Source organism: Tursiops truncatus, chromosome 4, assembly GCF_011762595.2.
Source record: "Tursiops truncatus isolate mTurTru1 chromosome 4, mTurTru1.mat.Y, whole genome shotgun sequence".
Lineage (NCBI taxonomy): Eukaryota > Metazoa > Chordata > Mammalia > Artiodactyla > Delphinidae > Tursiops > Tursiops truncatus.
In genome coordinates this window covers 25050922-25077265 of record NC_047037.1, presented here as the reverse complement: position 1 = coordinate 25077265, position 26344 = coordinate 25050922, and the positions used below count along the sequence as shown (strand labels likewise).

The window sequence follows — 26344 nt, the reverse complement described above, 5'->3', positions numbered from 1 at the left end:
AGTGAGCTGGATGGACCTAGAGTCTGTCATACAGAGTGAAGTAAGTCAGAAAGAGAAAAACAAATACCGCATGCTAACACATATATATGGAATCTAAAAAAAAATGGTTCTGAAGAACCTAGGGGCAGGACAGGAATAAAGATGCAGATATAGAGAATGGACTTGAGGACACGGGGAGGGGGAAGGGTAAGCTGGGACGAAGTGAGAGAGTGGCATGGACATATATACACTACCAAATGTAAAATAGACAGCTAGTGGGAAGCAGCCGCATAGCACATGGAAATCAGCTCGGTGCTTTGTGACCACCCAGAGGGGTGGGTTAGGGAGGGTGGGAGGGAGACGCAAGAGGGAGGAGATATGGGGATATATGTATACATATAGCTGATTCACTTTGTTATAAAGCAGAAATTAACACACCATTGTAAAGCAATTATACTCCAATAAAGTTAAAAAAAAAAGAATAGTGTTTTTGCCACCTGTTCTGATAATAGGATAATAAGGTTTGAATTTCAGTTTAATTTAATGCTTTCTAATCAGGATATTCAGTTCTTTTCTGAAAACTAGAATAATGTCATCTGAAAAGTTGATCCTTTTACGTAAACAGTGCACATATTTTGTTTAACCGTGTTTTTAAAAATATCGCATGTTGGAATAAGCAAACCTTTATCTTTTATTAAGTTAAAACTACAAACACAGGCATACCTCCTTTTATTGTTTACATTTTGAAGATATTGCATTTTTTACAGATTGAAGGTTTGTGGCAACCCCATATTGAGCACGCATATCAGCACCGTTTTTCCAACAGCATTATTATTTTTTTAAAAAAATAAATTTATTTATTTTATTTTATTTTTGGCTGCGTTGGGTCTTCGTTGCTGCGCGCGGGCTTCCTCTAGTTGCGCGAGCAGGGACTACTCTTCGTTGCAGTGCGCAGGCTTCTCATTGCAGTGGCTTCTCTTGTTGCAGAGCACGGGCTCTAGGCGCGCGGGCTTCAGTAGTTGTGGTGCACGGGCTTAGTTGCTCCGCGGCACGTGGGATCTTCCTGGGCCAGGGATCAAACCCATGTCCCCTGCATTGGCAGGTGGATTCTTAACCACTGCGCCACCAGGGAAGCCCGCAACAGCATTATTTTTAAATTAAGGTAGGTACATTGCTTTTTTAGACATAATGCAATACTTAAGAGACTATAGTATAGTGTAAACATAACTTGTGTATGCACTGGAAAACCATAAAATTTATGTGACGCACTTTGTTGTGATATTTGCTTTGTTGCGGTGGTTTGGATCCAAACCTGCAATATCTCTGAGGTATGCCTGTATTGAAAATAAGGAGAAATTATTTAAAAAAAGAAAGTTGCCTTGTGGAGTTAAGATAGATTTCATGCAAAAAGACAACTCAGTTTAGGAATGGGCAAAGGACTTGAATAGACATCTCTCAGAAGAAGATATACAGATGGCCAACAAGCACAGAAAATGGTGCTCACTGTCGTCTGTCATTAGGGAAATGCAAATCAAAACCACAGTGAGGGCTTCCCTGGTGGCGCAGTGGTTGAGAGTCTGCCTGCTGATGCAGGCGACGCGGGTTCGTGACCCGGTCCGGGAAGATCCCACATGCCGAGGAGCGGCTGCGCCTGTGAGCCATGGCCGCTGAGCCATGGCCACTGAGCCTGCGCGTCCGGAGCCTGTGCTCCGCAACGGGAGGGGCCACAACAGTGAGAGGCCCGCGTACCGCAAAAAAAAAAAAAGAAAAAAAAACCACCACAGTGAGGTACCACTTCATACCCACTAGACTGGTCATAATAAAAAGGTGGAAAATAATAAGTGTTGGTGAGCGTGTAGGGAAGTTGGAATCTTTGTCCATTTCTGACAGAAATGTAAAATCATGCAGCCACTCAGAGAATGGTTTGGAGATTCCTCAGTACATTACATACCACCCAGCAATTCCACTCTAAAGAATATACTGGGAATATGCTTTAAAGAATTGAAAATAGGTGTTCAAATAAAAACTTGTACATGAATGTTTATAGCAGGACTATTCCTAATAGCCAAAAGGTGGAAACCATCCAAATGTCCATTACATGGATGAAGGAATAAACAGAATGTGGTATATCCAGACAGTGGAATAGTATTCAGCCACAGCAAAGAATGAAGTAGTGACACCTGCTACAACATGGATGAGCCTTGAAAACACTGCAGTCAGTGAAAGAAACCTGACACAAAAGGTTGCTGTACTATAATATTTCACAAGTGCTCTCTTGACCCAATTTGAAGTCATGGTGAAAATTCTCATTTCCCCTTTGTGGGCAGTTTGCTAAGCATCCACCCCAACTACTTCCCTCTGGGGCTCTGACACTCCTGGGGTATGTACAAACATTCCCAACTGCCAGAGGCTCCCAGATACCTAACAGGGGTGACCTCTTCTTCCTTAGACCTACATAATTCTTCAAAATTCCCACTTCCCAGGTAGCCCATAAAACCAAGCTCAATCCCACCCTGCTTGTCACACCTGAGCTGCCTCCTACGGCTCCGGCTTCTTGCTGCCCTGTCCCCTGCCAACCCAGTGCGTTCCTGCAAGGAAGCCTTCTCTCATTTGGAGCTGTAAGTAACAACATGTTCTGCCTTTCGTCTACCCAGAGTGCCTTTGTGTTGTGTCCTGGCAACCAAAGAGTCTATAGTCATACCTACTATCCTATAATCATAGAACAGCCACATTTTGTAGTATCCAATTTATATGAAATATCCAGAATGGGAAAATCCGTAGAGACAAAAATCAGATTTGTGGGTGCTGGGGGCTTGGAGGAAGGAGAAGGGTGAGTGAAAAGTGGGGTTTCCATTTGGGCTGTTGAAAAAGTTCTGCAGTTAGATACAGTGATGAGTGGACAGCATCTACATGTACTTAATACCACTGTGTTGTACACTTTAAAATTGTTAAAGTGGTTAATTTCATCATGTGTATTTTGCCACATTTTTAAAAAACTACAGAAAAACGACAAAAAGGAATCTAAGAAAAAAAGAGAGACTGCATGTATATATTTTAAAGTATGTCAATTTCCTGTGAGTGCAAGAAAGCAAAGTCTTAACTTCTCTAAGTGAGGGTACACTTTTTTTCTAAAAACAGACTGATTTTAATGGTATTAATGTGTTTATCAAAGAATAAAGAATACACACCAACAGAATGGCTCATATTAAAGACGAAGAAGACAAACGTTGGTGGACATGTGGAATAAATTGAATTCTCACCCATTGATGGTGAAAGTAGGAGTTAGTATGACCACGTCGAAAAAGTCTGACAGTTTCTTATGTAACTAAACATACGCATATCCTATGACCCACAAATTCCATTGCTAGGTATTTACCCAATATAAATGAAAACAAACGTCTAGGACTTCCCTGGTGGCGCAGTGGTTAAGAGTCCGCCTGCCAATGCAGGGGACATGGGTTCGAGCCCTGGTCCGCGAAGATCCCACATGCCGCGGAGCAACTAAGCCCGTGCGCCACAACTACTGAACCTGTGCTCTAGAGCCCAGGCCGTGCTCCGCAACAAGACAAGCCACCGCAATGAGAAGCCCGCACACCGCAACGAAGACCCAACGCAGCCAAAAATAAATAAATAAATTTATTTTTTAGAAAAAGTACATTAAAAAACATATTTTAAAAAACCCAACAAATGTCTACAAAAAGCTATGTACAAGAACATTCATAGTAGCTTTATTCATAAGAACCCGAAACTGGAAACAGATCAGCTGTTCATCAGTTGGAGAATAAATCTTAAGCTATCTTCTTCACACAATGGACTACTATTCGGAAATAAAGAGAAGCAAACTACTGATCCACACAACAACATGAATGAATGCTAAAACATTATATTGCGTAAAAGAAACCTAGCATAAACAGTATATACTCTATACTGAACCCCTATGTTGTACACCTGAAACTAATATAATACTGTAAATCAACTATACTTCAATTTTTTTAAAAAAAGAGTACATACTATTTTTTTCCATTGATATGAAGTTCTAGAGCTGGCAAAATTAATTTTTGGTGAAAAAAATTCAGAACAATGGTTGCCTCTGGGCAGTTGAGGATTTATTGGGAGAGGGTGTGAGGGAATTTTGTGTGTGTAATGTTCCTGTTCTGTGCCTTGGTGATGATTTAGGTTGCCTGTGTGTGTATATTTGCCAGACCTCATGGTCCACTTAAAATTTGTGCATTTCACTTTATATAAATTTTACCTGTAAAGAAACAAAAAGGCACCATAAAATATTGAATTCTAGTTAGTGATATGCATGCTCAAGTATCTGGGGGAAGTATACTGATGTCTGCAACTTACTTTGAAATGCATACAAAAACAAGATGGACCGGTAAATAGAAAGAGAGATGGATCGATGCATAGGTAATAACGTAAGAATAGTAGAACAGTAATGGTAGAATTTAGGTGGTGTGTATATGGATGTTCAGAAGTAATTTTTTTTTAGTGTGTTTGGAAACTTTTTATAATAAGATATAGGGGAAAAGAATAAAATATGCATCGTCAAACACACCCTTATTGTTTGGAGCCTTAAAACGTGGCAAGGAAATTTTTTAAAACTAGCCAAGTACCCCAAATTCTAAGAACTGTTTCTCTTTGTCTAAAAATCTCACTGGTGACCACAAGCAGCAACAAAGCTTCATTGTCTGTCCTGACTGTGCTGACTTTTGACAGCTGGGCCAAACGTTGGGAGCCAAAGGCTTACAAGCTTCTTAGTATCAATTACTAAGCTTTAATGGTCAATTAGAGGGTGAACTGATGAAACCCTCTAATTAGGTAGAATGGATTCTTTACTGCCTGAGAGGGACCACTCTGCAATGTCAATGTCAATTTCCCTTCCCAGCCAATACTGGACTGTGGTCTTTGTAGCCTCCTGGTTTTCCCTCTTCTCCCCTTTCACTGCTGTTGGTGTTATCGTTCTTAAGAAAGAGCACAGATCACTGCACAGTGGTGTACTCACTATGCAGTAATGGCATTCAATAGAAGATGAATGATTCATGGTACATGAAGGAAAGATTACTGGAGCAGAAGTGCGGCCACCCTAGACCTGGCTCCGCTGCTACATAGGTGTGTGACCTTGGGCAAGTCACTTAACTCTGCTGAGCCTCACTTTATTAATCTCTACAACAGAGGAGGCAGGCTGAGAGGTTCTCCAGGCAAGTTCCAGCCCTAAGACTCAACTGCTAAACGTAAAAAGTACTAATTTCCAAATGACATTTATCAAAATTGTAATGTTTCTCCTGTTGGCTTTTTTTTTTTTAATGTTTATTTATTTATTCAGCTGTGTCCGGTCTTAGTTGTGGCACGCGGGATCTTTTACTTGCAGCATGCGGGATCTTTAGTTGCAGCATGTGAACTCTTAGCTGTGGCATGTGGGATCTAGTTCCCTGATCAGGGATTGAACCTGGGCCCCTTGCATTGGGAACGCAGAGTCTTAGCCGCTGGACCACCAGGGAAGTCCTTCCTGTTGGCTTTGACTGATTTTATTTTATTAGTTTTTATCTTTATCAAGGTTAAATATGTACTATGTAGATATGTAGATAGAGCCCACGCTCAACAAAGCTTATTATGAAACAATACCCCACCAATTCCCACATTTGTTCCTCCTCAGAAGCATTTAAAATCTTTTCTTTTGAATCTGCAGAAGAGTTGACAGAATAGTCTTCAGTATTCTTACCTGAATAGTCCTCATCAAAAGGGCTATTGTTGACATCTGATCACATTCCCTCCATCTTTTTCTATGCTTCCTTTATGCCAGACCATCTGAAAGTGGGAGGCAGGTACATGACACTTCACACCTAAATACAACAGTGTGTGTCTTCCAAGATTATGAACATCTCCTACATAACTGAGGCATCATTGCTGTACCTGAGAAAACTGACCCTAATTCAGTAATATCACTCATATTCAAAGAAGTCCATTGAGCCATAAAGTGCCTTATAAATGTTATTTTTTTCCTAACCTAGATCCAAACAAGGTTCACACATTGTATCTGACCATTAGTTTTCTTGAATCTCTCCCAGCCCTCCCTGCCCCCAACCTCCCTTGGAGAGAACAGGTCAGTTATCTGGCCCTGATTTATGCTGTAAATCCCACGTGTCTCCCTCTACTAGAGTCAGGACAAGCATTTTTGGCAAGAATACCACACTGGAGATGTTGAGTCCTCAACAACTGGCATCACATCAAGAAGTATAGAAGGTCAGTCCTTCCCTACTACTCTTGCAATCGTTGCCAAGCTTGACTATTTGCTTAAAATAGTGACTGCCAAATCTCCACACTTTGAAGGTACATTCTCCCCTTCTGTACTTAATAAGTAATCCATGGAGTGATATTTTTGAGACTGTGAGAATCCAGTTTGTGAGAATCCTAATTTAGGATTTTTTGTTTTTCTATTCACGGCATGCGGGATCCTAGTTCCCCAACCAGGGATTGAACCTGCGGCCCCTGCATTGGAAGTGTGGAGTCTTAACCACTGCACCGCTAGGGAAGTCCCTAATTTAGGATTTTTAAATTTCTAATCATTCTTTTTTTTTTTTTTTCGGTACGCGGGCCTCTCACTGTTATGGCCTCTCCCGTTGCGGAGCACAGGCTCCGGACGCGCAGGCTCAGCGGCCATGGCTCACGGGCCCAGCCGCTCCGCGGCATGTGGGATCTTCCCGGACCGGGGCACGAACCCGTCCCCTGCATCGGCAGGCGAACTCTCAACCACTGCGCCACCAGGGAAGCCCCTAATCATTCTTGAGGTGGAGGTTTCACTAGTCAAATGTAGAATTTTCCACCTATGGACCATGAGAAGAATAATAATAAGGTGTTAGGGCTGAGAAAGATGTGAGAGGTCTTCTTGGTTAATTCTTTTATTGTTTTATTTCATTTTATTGTAGGCAGTTACATTAAGTCTTCTTTTCGTATTTCCATTAGTGACATATTTTATCAGTTTGGGACATGATCTACTGACGTTCACCATGGAAGAGTACACACACATTTCCATCCACCACCACCTATGTGCACCCTTTCCATCTTCCTAATACAGTTATAACATGCTTTTGTTTAGATGACTATTTGGCTTCCATTATTATAATCATATGTTTTAACATGCTTATTATAACCATAATCCACAGTTGACCCAATGTATCAGTACTATGCTGTGTCTCTTCTGTTTGCCTTTCCAGATTCACTCTTCATCCTTCTCCATTCTGCTGTGTCTTGGGAGGCTGATCTGCACGGACTCCATCAAAGGGTTCCCTTGCCCCATGGTTACTCAGTTGGGTTTGACCAATAGAAAGCACCAGCAGGACACTGGAGGGAGAAACAATGAGGTCATAGTATATGTTCCCCAGCTCCTGCCCAACTAGGTGGCCATGGGTTAGCTGCTTAGTTCTACAAAAGGTCACAGCTCTTGTCAGGCAACACCCTCCGTCCCTTTGGAGTCAAGTAATGGCATGTTCTTTTTGCCTTTTTTGTCCTGGAGTGGTAACAATTCTTATGTTGTTATTAGTCTTTTTAGTTTTCTTAAGTCTACCTACACCCTTACAAGTTTTTAGTGTCTTTATTAAGGTCTCCTGAATTATGCTATTTTCTGCTAGACCTAAATTATGAATATTTTCCTTTCCTGCAAAACTTTTCCATTTTCTCTGGAGTTAATATTTAATCTGATATTTCTGGTTTTCTATAAATTTATTATTAATTCAATCCAAGTACCTTTTATAATTTTCTAAATCTCCCCTTAGGATGTTCAGAAACATCAGGAATTTTCTCAGTTTCATTTTCTTAAAGCCATCTCTTCTGGGGCTTTCTAACTTTTTCCAGTTTGTACTAGTCAACCTCTAGACCTGATGGACAGCTTCCATACTGAAATCTCCGTTTGCTATCACTGAAGAAATTATCTTGTGTTAATTAGGTTAGAACTTCTCTTTCCATCTGGTTTAAATCTTCAATCTTGGGTCACATTCTCACGTTGTTAGTGCATATCTTCTAATAGTTTCTTGAGAAAGGCCACTTAAAAGTTACATTATTTGGGGCTTCTCTGGCGGCGCAGTGGTTGGGAGTCCACCTGCCGATTCAGGGGACGCGGGTTTGCGCCCCGGTCCGGGAAGATCCCACATGCCGCGGAGCGGCTGGGCCCGTGAGCCATGGCCGCTGAGCCTGCGCGTCCGGAGCCTGTGCTCCGCAACAGTGAGAGGACTGCGTACAGGAAAAAAAAAAAAAGTTACATTATTTGAGGGAATTCCATGGTGGTTCAGTGGTTAGGACTATGTGCTTTCACTGCTGAGGGTATGGGTTCAATCCTTGGTTGGGGAACTAAGATCCCACAAGCTGCACAGTGTGGCCAAAAACAAAAAAAAAGTGTTACATTATTTGAGACTTTTACGTTAGAAAATGTCTTTATTATATCCTAATATTTTATCAATACTTCGGTTGAGTATAGAATTGTATGTTAGAAATTATTTCCTTTCAGTATTTTGAAGACTTTGCTTCATTATTCTCTAGCTTCTGGCACTACCTTTGAGATGTCTTAAATCATTATTACTCCTAACCCTTTGTATGTGATTTTTTTTTCTTGAAAGCTTTCAAGGGCTTCTTTGCCTCAGTATCCTGAAGTGCCATGATGATGGACCCTAGCATATGTTCATTCATTGCTGGGTAGTTGAGGAAAATTTCAATCTGAGGTGGTTGCCAGGGGTTGAAATTGAAGAATTTCTAGTTAATGAGCATAAAGGGTTTTTTTTTTAATGATTTTTTCCAATTTTTTTAAAAAAAATTACTTATTTATTTTTTTGCTGTGTTGAGTCTTCATTGCTGAGCACGGGCTTTCTCTAGTTGTGGCGAGCGGGGACTACTCTTCGTTGCGGTGCATGGGCTTCTCATTGCAGTGGCTTCTCTTGTTGCAGAGCACGGGCTCTAGGCACGCGGGCTCAGTAGTTGTGGCTCGTGGGCTGTAGAACACAGGCTCAGTAGCTGTGGCGCACGGGCTTAGCTGCTCCGCAGCATGTGGGATCTTCCCGGACCAAACCTGTGTCCCCTGCATTGATAGGCGGATTCTTAACCACTGCGCCACCAGGGAAGTCCCGAGCATAAAGTTTTAAGTTCTACATGAATTCAGTTTACGGGAATAAATTCTAGAGATTTGCTGTACAATATTGCATCTACAGTCAACAGTATTGTGCTCTATATTTAAAATCTTGTAAAGAGGGTAGACCTCATGTTGTGTTCTTACCACAATAAAAAACTTAAAAAATGCCTTTCTCACAACACTGTGGTGAGAGTTAAATGGCAGAATGCTATAAAGCACTTGGTCTGTAAACAGTACTTACTATTGTTGTTCTTATGGACTGGAGTCTACAAGCAGGAAAAAAAGAGGACCATGTCAATAGGCTAAGCTTGAGAAGAAGAGAACCTACATTAAGGTAAGGTAACCATGAGGATGGAGAGAAGAGGGCAGATATAGGAGGTGACATTGCACCACGACAAGCGAAGTGCGTGTGGTGGGTGAAGAAAAGGAGGAATCAAAGATGACTCATGCAGTTGTGACCTCTATTATTAGCAATAAATGTAGAAATATCACATGATGGCATTTCAGGCCAAAATGATGACTTCCTTCACTTAGTGGTGATAAGGAAGTGTCATTGGGAAATTATCATCTGACAACCCCAGAGACACTGGTTAAGACTTCACTGGTGTTTGATTAAGCTATTGAGATGGGGAAAGTTGTTTGCGTGTGTTGAACTCAGGAAGCATTTATCTAGCAATGGTGAACTACAGCTTAAAGAAGAAAAGCAAAGATCACAAAAGCTGCATTAATAGTTTATCTCATAGGGACTTCCCTGGTGGTCCAGTGGGTAAGACACCGCTCTCCCAGTGCAGGGGGCTGGGGTTCGATCCCTGGTTGGGGAACGAGATCCTGCATGCATGCCGCAACTAAGACAGGGGGCAGCCTAAGTAAATAAATAAATAAATAAATAATGTTTTCTACTTAAAAAGAAAAAAAAAATTGTCTCATAGTTTATCCTGCAACGTGTGCAGACCTGGCGGTTTTAGCTCCCAGACTCCTTGCTATGGACACCCTCGTTTGTCTGATACTGCTCATTTGAGCTTTGCATTGTATTCTCAGTCAAGCCCCCTTATGAGGACTCTCTGATATCACCCTGTAATGTTTTTTTTCTTTCTGGGGGAGAAATAGATGAAATCAGTGAGCTGTGACTAATATCTATTGTGCTTAATCAAGCGTCTGTGTGCTCATTCCCCAGAAGAGAAATATACATTATTTTGCAGCAAAGGAAGAGAGCAAAATTCCCTGTCTAAAGTCCCTCTTTGGCTGGAAATCATGTCAGCTTACTTTTAAATGTTCTGATTAAAAAGAGAAAAAGAAAACTGACCTTGAGGGTCCTGAATTAGGTAGCGGCCTTGTGTGATAAATACACAGTCACCTCTATGTGAAGGGAATAAAGTCTGTATGCTGGCTGAGTCCTGGCTTCTCTTCTCCTTCCTCTGGAGTCCTTCCCTGGAAGCCTGGGTTTCCTGACAGTGCCCAGCCCATAGCAGGCCTTCAACTAATACTTGTGGAACAATATCAAAGCATCTCCTTCAAGCAGTATAGGAAGTTTTCCCTTCTGCACTGCCAGCTCCACTAAATCTATCCTTGGTCCCTGCTGGCACTCCCTCCACTAATTTCTTGCCCTCTGCCAGAAAGTTCACCTCTTCTGGTGCCATATCACCCCTTGCATTCCTTGAGGAACACTTCTGCCTCAGCTATGTGTGGGGATACCACAATGGCCTGTTAGTACATGTCACAGGCCCAATAACCCGAGTCACAGGGGTGGGAATATACTCCTGGAATAAACCTAACTCAAGAATCCCTACAGACAAAACTGCAACCAGAATGCTGTATGCCCGTTAAGTTTTGCTGCAAATAGGCAAAGCCAGCTTTAAGATAATGCTCTGTTTTAAAAAACGTTGATTCATTCATTCACTCTTGGCCACATTCCTTAAAAAAATATCTGCTATGGAGGGACACAAAACCTGGCAAGTTTGTACTTAGAGATCTGTACTGTCTTTACAACCTGCCCCACTGTACTGCACAGTAAGGATCTTGACCACAAATTTCCTCATGTCAAATGAAATAAAGATAGACTTACTGTCATAAATGGTCGTTCCTGACCTCCTGGTGCTGCAAACAGTTGTCTCTCTCAGGGCTGTTTCTCCAGAGGTTTGAGTTGGATAGGGGAAGACCTGGATCCATTTGGGGAAGCTATCGACCATGATGGTTTCCTTGAAGTCAGTCTGGATTCTTGATGGAGCTCTTGGGGCCGCCCTCCCGAAAAGGAGGGACCCAGGATAGTTTGCTTTGGCAGGCTGATATGTAATCCATTCTCTTACAGTCTTTTCAAACCTTAAGTACAATTCTAGGCCATTTTGAGTGATTCCTTCAGTCAAATCATCTTGGATGTCCTGCAGGATAGGTAGTTTTTCCATAAAAGACATCCTTTCCAGGGTAGAGAATTCTGCTGACATCTAACAAACTGGGTTCCACAGGTAGTTTGACCACTGCTCCCCGCGCATCCAGTTAGGTGTCATATGAGTCATTTGACAACCTGAGCAGAGCTGATAGCTCAATGAGGTGCTTCAGGGAGCTCTGCTAATGTGGTTGGATGGATATGTAATAAAGCAAGTATAGTAAATATGTTAACGGTAGAATCTAGGTATTGGGTATATGCATGCTCATTGTATAATATTTGCTATTAGAAAATTTTCATAATGAAATGTTGGAAAAAAGAAAAAAATTCCCTCAAAGTGTCTGGTGCTGTCAGTGGTGATCAGCTGAGATCTTCATCACTACCTCTTACTCTGCCAGGTGTTCAGAGAAGCAGGTGGGCCTAGGAAGGGGAACAGCATGAGTGGCAGAGCAGGCCAAGTCTCAGAGATACTTGCTGAGGGAAACAGGCAAGTTTCAGAATGATGCCTAAAGCATGACGCCATTTATGTAAAATAGAAAAGCAATTATAAGTAGTTGTATGTGCAGATAGGGTGGCATCAAAAAAGGCTAGAAGGACACACACCACATGCTCACAACAATTACTTCTAGAAGGTGGTCCAAAGATTTTACTCTTACCTGCCATACTTTCAAAATTTGTAGGCAATGCAGCCATATGTTACCTAAATAATTAGAAATTAATTTCAAAAGAGAAAGTAAACTAGAACATGGGTTTGGGGATGCAACAGATCTCTTCTGAATTCCAATTAAGCTGCATATTGTATCTTTGGGCAAGTTAGCCATTTTTGTGTCTTACTTTCCTTATTTGTGAAATGAGTTAATACTATTTTATATTACTGTTGTTTTGAAGATTGAAAGTGTTATATAAAGTGGATGGTACCTAGCAGATAGCCCGTAAGTGGTAACTATTATTATCACTGAGCCTGGAGCACAAACCTTCAGTGCTATATTCATAGAGACATAATTAATGATGTGGCTTGTGCCTGTGAACAATACAAATTGCCCTGCAACCGACATAGTGGAGAAATTCCCAGCCTTGGCCATAACACAAGGGATATCTCCATCAGTTTGTGCTCAGTTGTCTTTTGTAGAACATAATGTACTAACATAATGAGCAAAGAGTACCTACTGTCATTCAGGATTTTGTGATTGAGGCTAGCTCTGACTCCATGTGATACATTCTTGGTAAGAAATGGGAGTTTGTGGGACTCCCCTGGTGGTCCAGTGGGTAAGACTCTGTGCTCCCAATGCAAGGGGCCTGGGTTCGATCCCTGGTCAGGGAATTAGATCCCACATGCATGCCACAACCAAGAGTCTGCATGCTGCAACTAAGTCCACACACTGCAACTAAAAGATCCCGCATGCCGCAACTAAGACCCAGTGCAGCCAAAATAAATATTAAAAAAAAGAAATAGTTTTTGCTTCTGCTATCCACGAATATAGTTGCAGAAGTCATGTTTGTTTGACATTCTAGGAAGTGTCATCAGGCTGAGAGAGACTTCTTGGAAAGAGCTCATATTTCTCAGATACTAAAGTCAGCAGGTCATACACGGGAGGATGTGGGAGAACATGATTGTCCTCAGGAAGGCTTGGATCTATTGTGTTGCTTCCAGACCAGCTACACCATGAATTACAATATGCCAGAGAGAATCTCTGGTAAAATATTAATGGGTCAGCCTGAGAGGGTGATGCTGGAACTCTGATTCCACATTTCTTGTTTCTCTTTGACATTCAACATACTGAATATAGGAGCTTCTAAGAGTTAGTGCAGCTACATCATTCTTACTTGGATGACTGAAACAGCTTTCTGTTTGTGTATGATTTCCACTCTCTCTAATCAATTCTCTGCAATGCCACCAGTTTTCATTTTGAGAGCCAATAACCCCTACTTAATTAAAATCATGTAATAGCTCCTATGAGAATAGCTTTTAGGGGTATCTTCACATCCTGATCTTTCTTGCTCCGAAGAACATCGCTCCACATGAATGGGCCTTGGCAGCCATGTTTGTGTTAGTTGATGTTAATTGCTTACATGGAGGTGGACACCTGATACAAACTTAGCCCATCTGGAATGGAGATGGAGAGATGCTAGTCCGAGGCTGGTTGCTAGAACTAAAGCAATGTACAAAGGGAATATGGAAGGCTTGAGTGATAAACAGAAAGGCAGAGATAAGACTGGAGAAGTTAGGTATCTATGTTTCTGACAGCTTTCTTGCTCTTGGCCCAAGCCCCTTTGAAGCTCAGCCGTGTTTCTGCTTTTGGATTCTAGGTGGTTTCTGTACATCCTGGACTACGAGAGAAGTCCCTGCAGGCCTTCTTCTATGTATGAACTATGAGGACTGACTGCCAGTCCAGAATATGGTTGTTTCTTAAGAGCCTACCTTTGATAGGTCCAAATTTCCTCATCAACCCACAGTCCAGCAGGGGTGGCCCCTCAAGGTGACCTGTCCCCCACCCCCAAATATAGATGTCGGAGCAAAGACCTGATCTACAGAGAGTCACAGACACTATAGAGCCCACGGCCCCATGGAGAGGAGACAGAGAGTGAATTGGAAGGTGACATCTCGACTAAGGTTCAGTTCCTGAGAAGCCTGCTTGGATTCTCTGAGATAGCCCCATATTCTTACAGCAAATTTCCTTTTCTTAAGCTAGCTTGAGTGGGTTTTGGTTTGTTTAGTTTTGATTTTCAAGTAAAAAAACTGACACCAAGGTTGGGGGAGCCCAGTGATGCTACAGAGTTGGGGTAGACAGGGGTGGTTACTGTGGGGGGCTGGCGGTCTGGGGGATGAAGTGGAAAAGCAGCTGGCGATGTCTCCACTGGTGATCCCAGGCCTCGTGCCTTCTGCTGGATGAAGGTGGCCCAACACCGTATCAGAATGTGACCACTCCTTGGGGTCTTGAGTAAAAGTACAACAGTAGAGACAGACTCAGGTTGAAGGGGCAGAGCTGGAAGCAGATTTAGTAGGTAGAGATTGTCTTCCCTCTTTAACCCTTTCTTTCCAACTCCTTCCCACCCCTACCATAGAGAGATTTTGGTAATACGCATAATAATGCATTGGAGTTATATTGTGAGACATGGCCAATTAGCAAGATGTTAGTATTGTAGGTTCCCCAGTCTTATGAGTAAGAATTAAAGCCTCTTCCAACATGGCTCTGTAAGAACCTTCCCCTTGGTAGAAAAGATAGAGGGGATCAATGGCAGGGAAAAGGAAGAACAGAAAGAGAAAAGTCTCCCAGATGCCTAAGAGAGGCATGGGGACTCTGCATGAACTGAATACTGGAGAGGGACTCAGTGGGAAAAGCATAGAGGTATTTGGCACCATACAGGACTCTGTGTGTTTGGGTACATGTGACAAATCCTTATTTACTAACATCTGTAATATACCTGCTACGTACCCAGTGCTTTAAACATATTAACCATACAAGGGGTGTTGTTTTCTTCCTTTAGGAGATGAAGAAACTGAGGCGTAGGTATTACATAACTTGCCAGTCCTAAAATGAGAATGATTTATTTACAAGTAGAAGTAGAGGTAGGATCTGAACAGTGGCCAACAGAATCTATAGTCCGACTTTCTCCACCAATCGTGCTGTTTAGTTTATGCTAACTGACATAGTTTCAAAATACCAATATAAAAGGATATGGAGTTTGGGACTTCCCTTGTGGTCCAGTGGGTGAGAATCCGCCTTCCAACGCAAGGGATGCAGGTTTGATCCCCGGATGGGGAACTGAGATCCCACATGCTGCAGTGCAACTAAGCCTGTGCGCCACAACTACCGAGACTGCATGCTCTGGAGCCTGCGTGCCACAACTAGAGAGAAGCCTGCACGCTGCAACTAGAGAAGCCTGTGCACTGCAACAAAAGATCCCACATGCCTCAACGAAGATCCCACGTGCTGCAACTAAGACCCGACACAGCCAAATAAGTAAATAAATACTTTTTATAAAAACTTGCTAAAAAAAGGATATGAGGTTTAAGTGAATACTGTAATGTTTCTGCTTTTAATATCACTGCAAACATACAAGAACAAACAACTTATGAAATCATTCTCAAAGGTTTAATTAAAATCCATATATCATTTAACATGTATAGATGTTTAAACTCTTTCAGTGATTCATATATTTTAAAATCCTTTTGCACATTTTGAGGCTAACTTCATGCTAGAAATCTACAAATGTACAGCTTAACACAAAAATACATTCGGAGTCCATTCCAATGCAAGTTTAAAACACTTTAATTGAAGACAATGTAAAGATATTTATAAACCAAAAACTACAAAATGAGCACATAAAAGTCTTCCCTTTTGAACTTTTAATAAAATACTGCTCTGTATAAGATCTAATGAAAAATTCCGGTTACTTATAAAATACTTATGTGAGGAAAGAAAGGAATTAAGATATATATATGTATGAGTTATACTTACTTACATTGTTTAAAAGAACAAAACTTTGGAACACTCTGATGATATAGTACACTATCTATTACTCATATATCAAAATAGATGAAAACACTCAAAGAAGCAACTGGGTGCAGGCAAAAGAAAATGTATGACACTTCAGGCAAAAAAAAGCCCCCAAGCTCCAAAACAAACAAAAAAGTCCTTTAACTGTAAGGGAAAGAAAGGAATAAGAGAACTTAAAGCAAACTGAGGACCAAATTCTCATTCTTTATGAGAAAACAGTATGAGGATTTGGCTCAAATTACTAAAACATCTACAGAAATTTAATTATTTGGCCTGGGCAATTTAATAGTATACCAATTGCTGAAATAATAGCAATAGGTGTACTGTTGAAAAAAAATTAATTTTTACAGGTTTAACTACGTAAAACTTTATCTGTTGGAAACCAGAGTCTCCATCATGAATTGCACTTGAGATGGCTGAATGCGATTGAGCAAGGCATTACTGCTGGTTCACTCTCTCTCTCTCTCTCTCACACACACACACACACACACACACACACACAAAGCAGCTATGGATTGGTGATATTCTTAACTATGAAAACTATTTTATACCTGTCTTTTTCTCTCCTTCTAAACAAAGGATAAGTGGTGCTGGAGTTAAGTCAGTGAAAATTCCACCTGCCCCCATTCTGTCTGTCTCGCCGCTGTCTCATACTGCTCCCTGGCAGAAGATGGAGTGGTCTGATGGAAATCTGAACCAGCTCTGTCTGAAACACATTCATTTCTGGAATTTTAAGCATTATCCTAACTAGGAAAGGAAGCTCCTGCAAAAAAACACTGTTTCACTGACAAAACTTATGAAATAAGAACACTGCCAGTTTGAGTTCTATATCACTGTCTCTAAAAAAAATAAGGGAATTTCTGTGATTCATTTCTTTTTAAAGGTTGAGAATGTCTGTCATGGTCATTTCTCTCCAATAAATTAATTCTCCTCCACAGTAAAAACACAATTTGGAAGCCAGATGGTACTAAGAAATATAGCAAACTCAAAAAGCTGGGAGATTGTACACAGTTGCTTTAAAAAAGAGGCTCTGGACAATGAGATGAAGCATATTACAATGAACTTCAAAGGACAGCTGGACAGTCCTAGCTATCTTAAAGGTAAAAATTAGACAACCACTATGAAAATGTATGATTTATTAATACAAATAAAACAGATGATTTAAAAGTGAGTGAATACTAGTATGTATAAAATAGATAACTAGTAAGAACCTGTTGTATAGCACAGGGAACTCTACTTCACTTTGCTGTACAGTAGAAACCAACACAACGTTGTAAAACAACTATACTCCAATTAAAAAAAAAATCATAAAAAAAATGAGTGAATAAAAAAGACCCTGCAACTTATCTATTTCCTTGAGCTAGAAAGATATAGTCTAAAAATGCAGTGTTGGATGGGTCTTATTTAACTGTTTCCTTCTTCCAACTGCCTCCCTCTCTGACCCCTCCCCCCAAAACCTAGATTAGTTTGAAAAATATCAGTCTAAAACCAAAGCAAGTACCTGATTATAGAAAAGGAAATAAAAAACAAAAAACCTGCATCAGGAGTTTTTCATCTCTCCCACCAACAGGAAAAAAAGATCTCCTTATCTTTTTAGTTCTAAAAGAACTACTTATCCCTCTGAAAAGCAAGGAAAGTCTTAAACTGAAACCAAGATACAGAGGTGAAATTAATTTTTCAGGCAACTGAGTCTCAGACGTTTAAGACGTGAGTCTACATGATGTTTCAGTCAATTAATACAGTCTATCTGTAAAATTATAAAGCTCAGGTAATGTAGGAAATGGTGAAAAGGAACAATGAGACTGAAGGACCAATCTTCAAAATTCACTTAATTTGCTCAAAAAAAAAAAAGAAAAAAAACTTTATTGAACAAAGATATTTAGAAATAATGTTTCAGCGAGGAGAAGAAGGTTTAAATAGATTTAACTGCTCTTAGTACGTGGAAACATGAAGTATTTTGGGGAATCTGATCCTCTGTGCCCTGTACAGCCCATGGTTTCCACAGAAAGGCCACAACAGACTCAACAGTTGAATGGGCGTATTTCTAAACTTCGGGGTATTCTGAGTCTGCACCATCCAAAAAAGGAAAAACTGTAAGTTTCCCAGTCTATTAGTGGATCTAGTCTCCTCAAGATTGTCATGAGAGATTAAAAACAGTCTCTGCCTCTTACATCCTCCCCAGAGAGGGCACATCTACTGCTCTCAGGTCCACATTTAGAATAGGTGTACAAGGTGAAGAGAACATAGATGAATGCCTGACACTATCTAGTCATTATGGAGCTCTCTCCCATTTTAATCTCTCTTTAGTCTTGACTTTTAGAATAATACATTTTTTAAAATGAGAAGAAAGAATGAAAAGAAAACACTTTTACTGCCTATCCACCTAGAATTGTCAGCTTGCTTTGCTTGAATACTGAGGAAACATCCGTATATGGGTTCAGCGGCACTGTGCTTACCGAAATTTCTCTTGGAGTTTTCAGAAGACGGCACGTGCTCCTTCTTCTGGGCTTTAAAAAAGATGTGGGCTGTACATTGTTTATAGAGTGGTCACAGAGCAATGATGAGTGAGGCAATTCTTGAATGCTGGAGTTTGTAAAGTTACATAAGGTGAAAAATATTATACACTTTAAAGTAGTAAGAGGTTGACATAATCTTACCGTCACAATTTAACTTTTTTGTACTGTATGCCCCAAACAGATGTTCCCTTAAAAAAAAAAAAAAAGGTCGTGAGACAATAAGGACAAACACTGAGAATTACTTGAGCCTCATTACTCAAGATCCCATTACAGAGAAACAAATATTCCCCAAAAAAGAAATTCTGGGAACCAATGAACATCTGAATCTAGGAAAATTAATAGAAAATAAAATCACAGAAACTCACATGACTGTGATAAATGACAGATAATGAACATTTATCTCTTACACTAAAGGCACGACTAATATACAAATATCCTATTAACATTTAGAGAAACTCTAACATTTAGCAGTTAGAGAAAGAAATCCATTTAATTCAGTACTAGCATTTTTAAAAACAAACAAAGACTCATAGCAGAGTTTTCAATGAGCCAAATGAAACTAAATATAATCATAATCAGTTCCATACAAAGATTGTTGTTCGTACTTTTAAAAAAGTATGATAACTTACTTCCTTAAAAATACAAGCATATCACAAAAATGAAAGCACAAACATATATATAAAAACTCAGGCCCTGGTACCACTGAGACATTTTCATAAACTCTAAAATAATTTCAACAGCTACAGCTTGAACAATACACACCCACACGTGACATGCAAAGACAAAACGCCAGAGTCCCTGGGCAGTTCAGCATAAAGCTAAAAATATGGAACGAGAATGAGACGGGCACTTGTCATATAAATAATGTACAGTATACACTGATGGTGCTTGTGCACACCTTGTTATTTTTAAAAAATTTAGAATTTCATCAGTTCCAGGAAGCACTACACATGGACCAACAACGGAGCTCTCATGTATGTTTAAGTAAGCAGGTAAAAAGCTATACAAATTGATAACACAATTTATTTTAATTAACATGATTAATATTTTGTACTTTATTCTATTAGAAGATTAATTTGTAATCATTATACCCTGCAGATTTTGAAACTTAATTTTATTAGAAATTACTAATGCTGGTTCTTGAATAATCTAAAAAATTGTAATTATTTACTCAAATCTAGATTGCTATTTATAATTCTAAGCAGTTAAATGAAATATTCTGATCAGTATTCTGAAGTTGCTTTGGTACAAAATTGAGAATAAAGCAAAACTGGCAGCACCACCACAAGTGTGATCACTTCACAACAGGTCCAAAGGACCCTCAGATATAATAAAACCTAAGTTAAAATACCTATAAATAAGAGCCATTCTCCTGACACTTCTGTTACATCATTAAAAAGAGAAATAAAATCCACATTCAGTAAATTATACTTGAGGCCCAATTTTCATGCTCCATTTAATTATCCCTCAATGATAGTGTAAAAAATGTTTATAATTATTGCAATATGATGTCTAATTCATAGTTTAGGATGCTTCTAATGATGAGGCCAATGATTAGAGTGGTACATCTGAATGCTTAGTCCGTTGATATTATTTTAAAACAAGGTTGAATTTAGTCTTTTTTTACAGCTTTATTGAGGTATAATTGATGTAAAACAAATTGCACATACTTAAGATGCACAATTTGATGTATAGTCTTTTAAATAGCATGAAAAGTGCCTGACAACTAAAAATTTAAAAAATTTTAATTGAAATATATTGTTTTAAAATAGTACACTGTAATTTTTTATGAGACACAGATATGGATTTATAAAAAGGTGGGAGGAAAGGAATGAAATTAACTTAATTCCAAGTACAATTTATTCAGAAGGTTTAGAAACTCCAAAATTGACAGCCAGTTTTCTTGATTTTCTTCTTGAGGAGCTTGGTGTTGATTTATGGTGAGACATACTATGGCCTGGGGAGGCAGCTTCAACTTGAAAAGGAGACGCAAGTTGAGTAATCTGAGGGGACTTGAAGGAAGCTGATAAACTCTCCTGTGGAATCACTTTGGTGACATCAGAAGATGCTGACTGGCTAGTCTGAAGTAGGGTGGCTTGACAACTCTGGGCATCCTTGTTCTCAAAATTCTTTTTGTTTGCAACCCTTTTTTTAGTTACCTTTGAGGAATAAAAGCATCATTAATTAACAATGTAGACCAAAAAAGCTAGTGTCAGAAAATACCATAAACCATGCTGCTAATACTTGTCAATCACTGCTGACTTGTGACTTCCACTTATAACCTCCAAACCAGACTTTAGAAATTCAAGGAATATGGTTACAAATAAAATATTTAAAAATTATCCATAACTTAAATATAAAGAAAATTGATATTCCTGATTTTAAATCCCTTTGTTCTAGAAAAGGATGTTATTACTTGTTGCAATTATTATTATCTATTAGAACACAAACTCAGATAGCAGGGAACAGGTCAGACTGGTCACCACTGGTCAAAATATATTCTCAGTACCCAGACCAGTACTGAATGGACCTCTAGTTGGCACTGAATAATTACTGAATAAACAAAATTTTATCAATGGTCTTTGAGCAGTGAGAAACTAATTCTGTTAAAAAAATATAATAATTCTCTTTCAGGTCTCACCTGTAGAGGTATGAACTGATTGTGCACACCAGCTGGCATTCCTCCAGCCATGGGCATGGTCCCAGCATATGAAGTATGATGGAAGGGCTTCCCAGGAACTGGCACTGGTGGTGCCCATGGCATTGAGCCAAAGAGATGAGATGATGAGGGCATTATATTAGCTGTTAAAAATTATGGAAAAGCTGTTTTAGTAAAATGGTATCATAAAAGCCTTGAAATTTAAGACCTCCTTCTGCTACCCTTTTTTGGCTTTTTTTGCTTTGGCAAAGGGCACATACACTTAACTTCTGATTACCCTTGCTTACAATGTTCAACCTCAGGAGCCCCTTAAGGACTGTGAATCATCTACAGAAGTCAGCTTATCATTATGCTGTCTGGCCTACGAAGGCCAATAGTACCATATACTGATATAAGCTTTAGGAATATTTGTAATAATATTTTAAAAAATAATAAAAGGGTCATGAAACTGTCCCTTGGGGGAGAAAAGCCAGGGCACAAAGAGAGAAATCTTAAGAATCTCACCTGCCCCCAATGCTAAGTTGCTTCCATAGTGATCCCAGCCTACAAAAAAACCAAAAAAGCTTAAGTCTTGAAATCTGATCACTTTCATATAACAGTAGAATCTTTCTCCCTATTCTAATATTTGTAATTCAAGAATTTTTAAAAAATTTACATTTTCTTATTAAAAGCACATTGAATCAGTGGTTCCCAAGACTGATCTGTGTATCTGAATCACATAGGGAACTTATGAAATACAGATTCCTGGGCAAGGCTCCAGACCTAGTACATCAGACTCTGAGAGGCCCAGTAATCTGTATTGTTAATAAGCTCCACAGGTGATTCTTCCACAGTCAGCACCAGTGCAACATTTGGGAACTACTGCATTAAACAATGACAATTGAGACACCAGCACATTGCCACCAAAGAAGGTATGTACTGTGCTCAAACCTTCTTTTTAAAGAGATAAAAAGGCAGCCAGAATTATAAGACAGTATAGCTTAACTAAAACTCAGCTACTTAAAAAATGTTTGGATCAGGAGAGAAGAATCATAATATATTTCAATGTTATGAATTACACATGTAAAAATTCCAGGATAAAGAACAGTCTTAATACGAAACACACTAGTAAGATTTAGAAAGTTATGTGCAAGTTTGGTGGCAGTTATAAGACTAAGAAGACCTATTTAAAAGATGCTATAGTAATCTTATGCATAGGTCAACTCAACCATTTCCCAAAATCACTGTCCTAAATATAAAATGTATTTTTCTCCATTGGGACCCTTTCATACCGTAAAGTGGAAATCTATAAAATAACTTTAAAATCTTAATCTGATGCATAAGTTGTTTTCTCCTGATTAACATTCAAATCTCATGGCTTTTATATCATATATTATTATTGGAACACTGGAGAGCACAAAACCAAAAGAACTCCAATTAAACTTTAAAATTCTTGGTAGGTATGAATACACTAATAAACATGATATAATAATGAACGTAAACATAATAATCAACATTAAAAAGGTAAAATATCAAGCTATAAAATATCAATAATAAATGGGAAAACAATCATTTCTTTTAGATAATATATTCTCATAAGACAAATCCTTTTTGAGAGAAGCTTGTGGGTAGACCTTTAGGTAACCTGCATGAACTAATTACTTAAAATTAATTGATATATAGTTGCTGGATTCATTTTTGAAAGTGAAAAAGTAGTTAAATTAGATTTTCCAGGTTATAGTGGACTTACTACCTTGAGCTATATGAAAACTTCAGATCCACTGTGTCATAAAGATTTTATGCCTACACATTGTTTATACAGGCAAAGGAACGCCAGTGTAGTACAGTAACAAAACTGTGGGCTTTGTAATTAGATATATTTGCTTTTGAATGCTACTACTGCTACTTAGTAACTTATGACCTTAGACAAATTGCATTTTTAAACAAATCAAAGTAAAGATAATTATACACATACATATTGTAATAAAAAGGGTTTTCAACATAATATAGCAGATATCCGGTCCATCCCAGGTTTAACTGTTTTAGCTGTTTATTTCCAAACTGTTCAATAATTTGCTTATACTGCTAGTTGATTTTTCAATTTTAGGCATTTTTAGACTTCCTGTTATGATAGATCAAAATTCAGTTCTTTCATACCACCCCTCACTACTTACCCTGTCCTCCCAATGTAAGTATATTACAATGTTTGTTTAAAATTATAAAGTGTTTATGATATGTGACTGTATAAATATTATTACTGCAAAGCCAAGTAGGGTACTCTGATTATGTTTCTTTTTTTTTTGTAAAACTTAAAAAAAAAATTCTTTTAAGAGTAATTATCTTTTAAAAGCTCTTTAGTCTTCTATGTACCTATCCTTAATGTGAGAGAATATTAAGAAACATACATAGAGTAAGCTCAAAATCCCCTCCGCTCTTCATTTCCCTCATCACCAAGGGCAGTTTCTTTCAAATCCACAGCTTCTTATTCCCTTCATCTCTGTTTTTGCTTCCCACACCTCCCCCAACTCCCTACAACCAACCCCCGCCCCCCCCATCCCTGTGTTTTTGATGTCTACCTTAAACCCAAACTCATGCGTTGGCAGCTACTGGGCTGCCCAAAACGGAGAACAGTCCTACTCTATCTAGCCACACTAGAGACTGTAGGAGGGCAAATGGTATTTTTAGATGAACCTGCAGACTCTGGTTTCAGGCTTACTTCTCACAACTCCTTAAATTACCTAAGCATTTAGGTAATTTTTTTTGTTTCCTCAAAATGATGCTTCTTAAAAGAACTTTCCAAAAACAATATAATTCAATAACTAATATTGAAAAGAGCAAAATACCTTACCAGTAGGTTGGGGAAAAACTGGAGGAATGGTTCCAGGTGGTACAGCAGGAGGATAACTTGGAAATATTGGTGGAGGCAAAGGGAAATTCACTCCTAAGGAGCCCTATGGAAGCATTTAAAAGTTATAAAACAATGCAACAAAAACATCCAGAGGGATTAATTAAAGAGTTAGTAGAGAATTCATGGACAGTTCTCACCAATTGTTGTAAAGCAAAAAGTGCAGCTTTTTCCTTGGCTTCATTTTCAGAATGGCACTGTGGCCCATGTACCAGTAAGCCGTTAGATAATTTTACCTGGCAAACTGTCATTGTCTAAAAAAAAGAACATGAATGGTTATGAAGTTATCTGTCCAGGAAGTCGACCTCCTCCTCCAAAGCTTAGTTTAAACAAATGGAATAATTTCATCTAACATTTTGTAAAAAAAAATTTAAGAATTCAAAAAGGGACTATCAGCTTAAGTTCTGGTTTATGATGCAAAAACTACAATTGTTGCCTTATCTTTCAATGTTTACAAAGTTAAAATGATTTCTAAGCTAGCTGAAGGACCAACCATCATAATGTAAATGAAAGCCAGCAAAACTTTTTTCTTTATATCTCGGATCAGGAAACTAGGTTTTCTACTTGTTTTGTATGTAAGATTTTATTGGAACACAGCCAAGCCCACTCTTATGTATCACCTATGGCTGTTTTCATACTGGAATTGTAGAGGTGAGTAGTTGTGACAGAGACGATATGGCCCACAAAGCCTAAAATATTTACTATCTGGCCATTTATAGAAAAAATCTGCTGACCCCTGCTTTCCACCATCCTTTACAAAGCACATATTTTGCTAATATGAATTAACTGCTAAAATTTAAAAGACTCAGAGGTTCTGACTGATTTTATATTTACATTTAAATGATAACTCTTTACAGTATGCGCTTTTCTTTTATAAAAAAGATTTAAAAAAATGTTACTTTTTCAAAAGGTAGCCATTTTTATGTAGTATTATTAGTTTAATCATGCTTTCTGCTTTAGGTGAGAATGTGTCAAGAATCTGGATGTAAAAAGGAGAAAACAGCCTTCCTGCTGTGGTTCTCAAGGTGCAGTATGGGGATCCTGGAGGTCCTTGAGTCCCTTTCTGGGGATCCTTGAGGTTCAAACTATTTTTATTATAATATGAAAATGCTATTTGCCCTTTTCACTCTCATTTTTTCATAAGTATACAGAGAACAAAAAGTTCATTGATATAATTTCAGATTCTACATTGCACTAACTTTTAAGAAAATACCATGTTTTAATGTAGTATCAAAGAATATCCACAGTTATATGAAAAGGCTATTAAAATTTTCTTCCTTTTTCCAACTATCTATTTGTGTGAGGCCAGATTTTCTTCATATATTTCAACCAAAACCACGTATTACAAGAGATTGATAGTAAGAAGCAGATATGAGAATCTAGCTTCTCTATTCAGCTAGAAGATGGATAAGACTTGCAAAAATGTAGAGCAATGTGACTCTTCTCATTAAATTTTTTTTGAAGTCTTTTTTTTTTTTTTTTTTTTTTGTGGTACGCGGGCCTCTCACCGTTGTGGCCTCTCCCATTGTGGAGCACAGGTTCCGGACGTGCAGGCTCAGCGGCCATGGCTCATGGGCCCAGCCACTCCGCGGCATGTGGGATCTTCCCGGACCGGGGCACGAACCCGTGTCCCCTGCATCGGCAGGCGGACTCTCAACCACTGCGCCACCAGGGAAGCGCTCGATGTCATTTTTAATTAACAACATTAAAAATTTTTTTCAGTTTTAATTTTTAATTTGGTAAATATGGATATAACACAAGTAAACAAAAGTTCTTTGGGGTCCTCAAAAAAAAGATGGGGAGTTTCTGAGACCAAAAAGTTTGAAAACTGCTGCTAGAGACGAAGATCCCTAGCTCTATCAGTCTGAAGAATCTTGCGAGGCTACCTGCTGCCCAGTTCCTCTACCAGTTTCTCTGAGGGGTCTGGTTATGCATAAATGGAAGACCCAGAGTGAGAGGTATTAATCTATGCTGCTCATAAAGTCAAAAAAATCAGCTCCACTATATTATTTCTAGCCAAAGATTTTCAGTCAATTTATTTAAGCTCAGTGTTCAATAAGTTATGTAAATGGAAGAACGGTAATATACAATACCTGTGGTGTTCTCAGAAAGGAGAAATCTGGTTGTGGCATTCCAACAAGGGAACAAATTCGAGAAAGTTCAGTTACTGGTGTGGACACAGGAGGAATCTGGCTGGCAGCAGGCCAGCACACACTGTCCACAGACTGAACATTATGGTACTCACTAGCACTGTGAGGCTTGTTCATGTAAGATGCTGCCAAAAAAGAGAAAAGGACATATCCACATTA

General features: G+C 39.0%; 1 protein-coding gene across 5 annotated transcripts in view; it reads right to left on the bottom strand.

Annotated features, from left to right (window-relative positions):
• Positions 1-15557: 15557 nt before the first annotated feature.
• The window catches only part of XRN1 (5'-3' exoribonuclease 1), a 101301-nt gene continuing 90514 nt past the window's right edge, over positions 15558-26344 (bottom strand). For 3 of the 5 annotated variants that reach the window (XM_073803736.1, XM_073803737.1, XM_073803739.1), the window contains 6 exons: positions 26129-26310; positions 24176-24289; positions 23979-24081; positions 21656-21694; positions 21134-21294; positions 15558-20651 (listed from right to left, as the gene is read on the bottom strand). In XM_073803736.1, the coding sequence (XP_073659837.1) occupies positions 20352-20651; positions 21134-21294; positions 21656-21694; positions 23979-24081; positions 24176-24289; positions 26129-26310 (899 nt within the window). In that variant the 3' untranslated portion in view covers positions 15558-20351. The remainder of the gene's footprint in view (positions 20652-21133; positions 21295-21655; positions 21695-23978; positions 24082-24175; positions 24290-26128; positions 26311-26344) is intronic. The other 2 variants (XM_073803738.1, XM_073803740.1) reach the window with 1 other exon arrangement.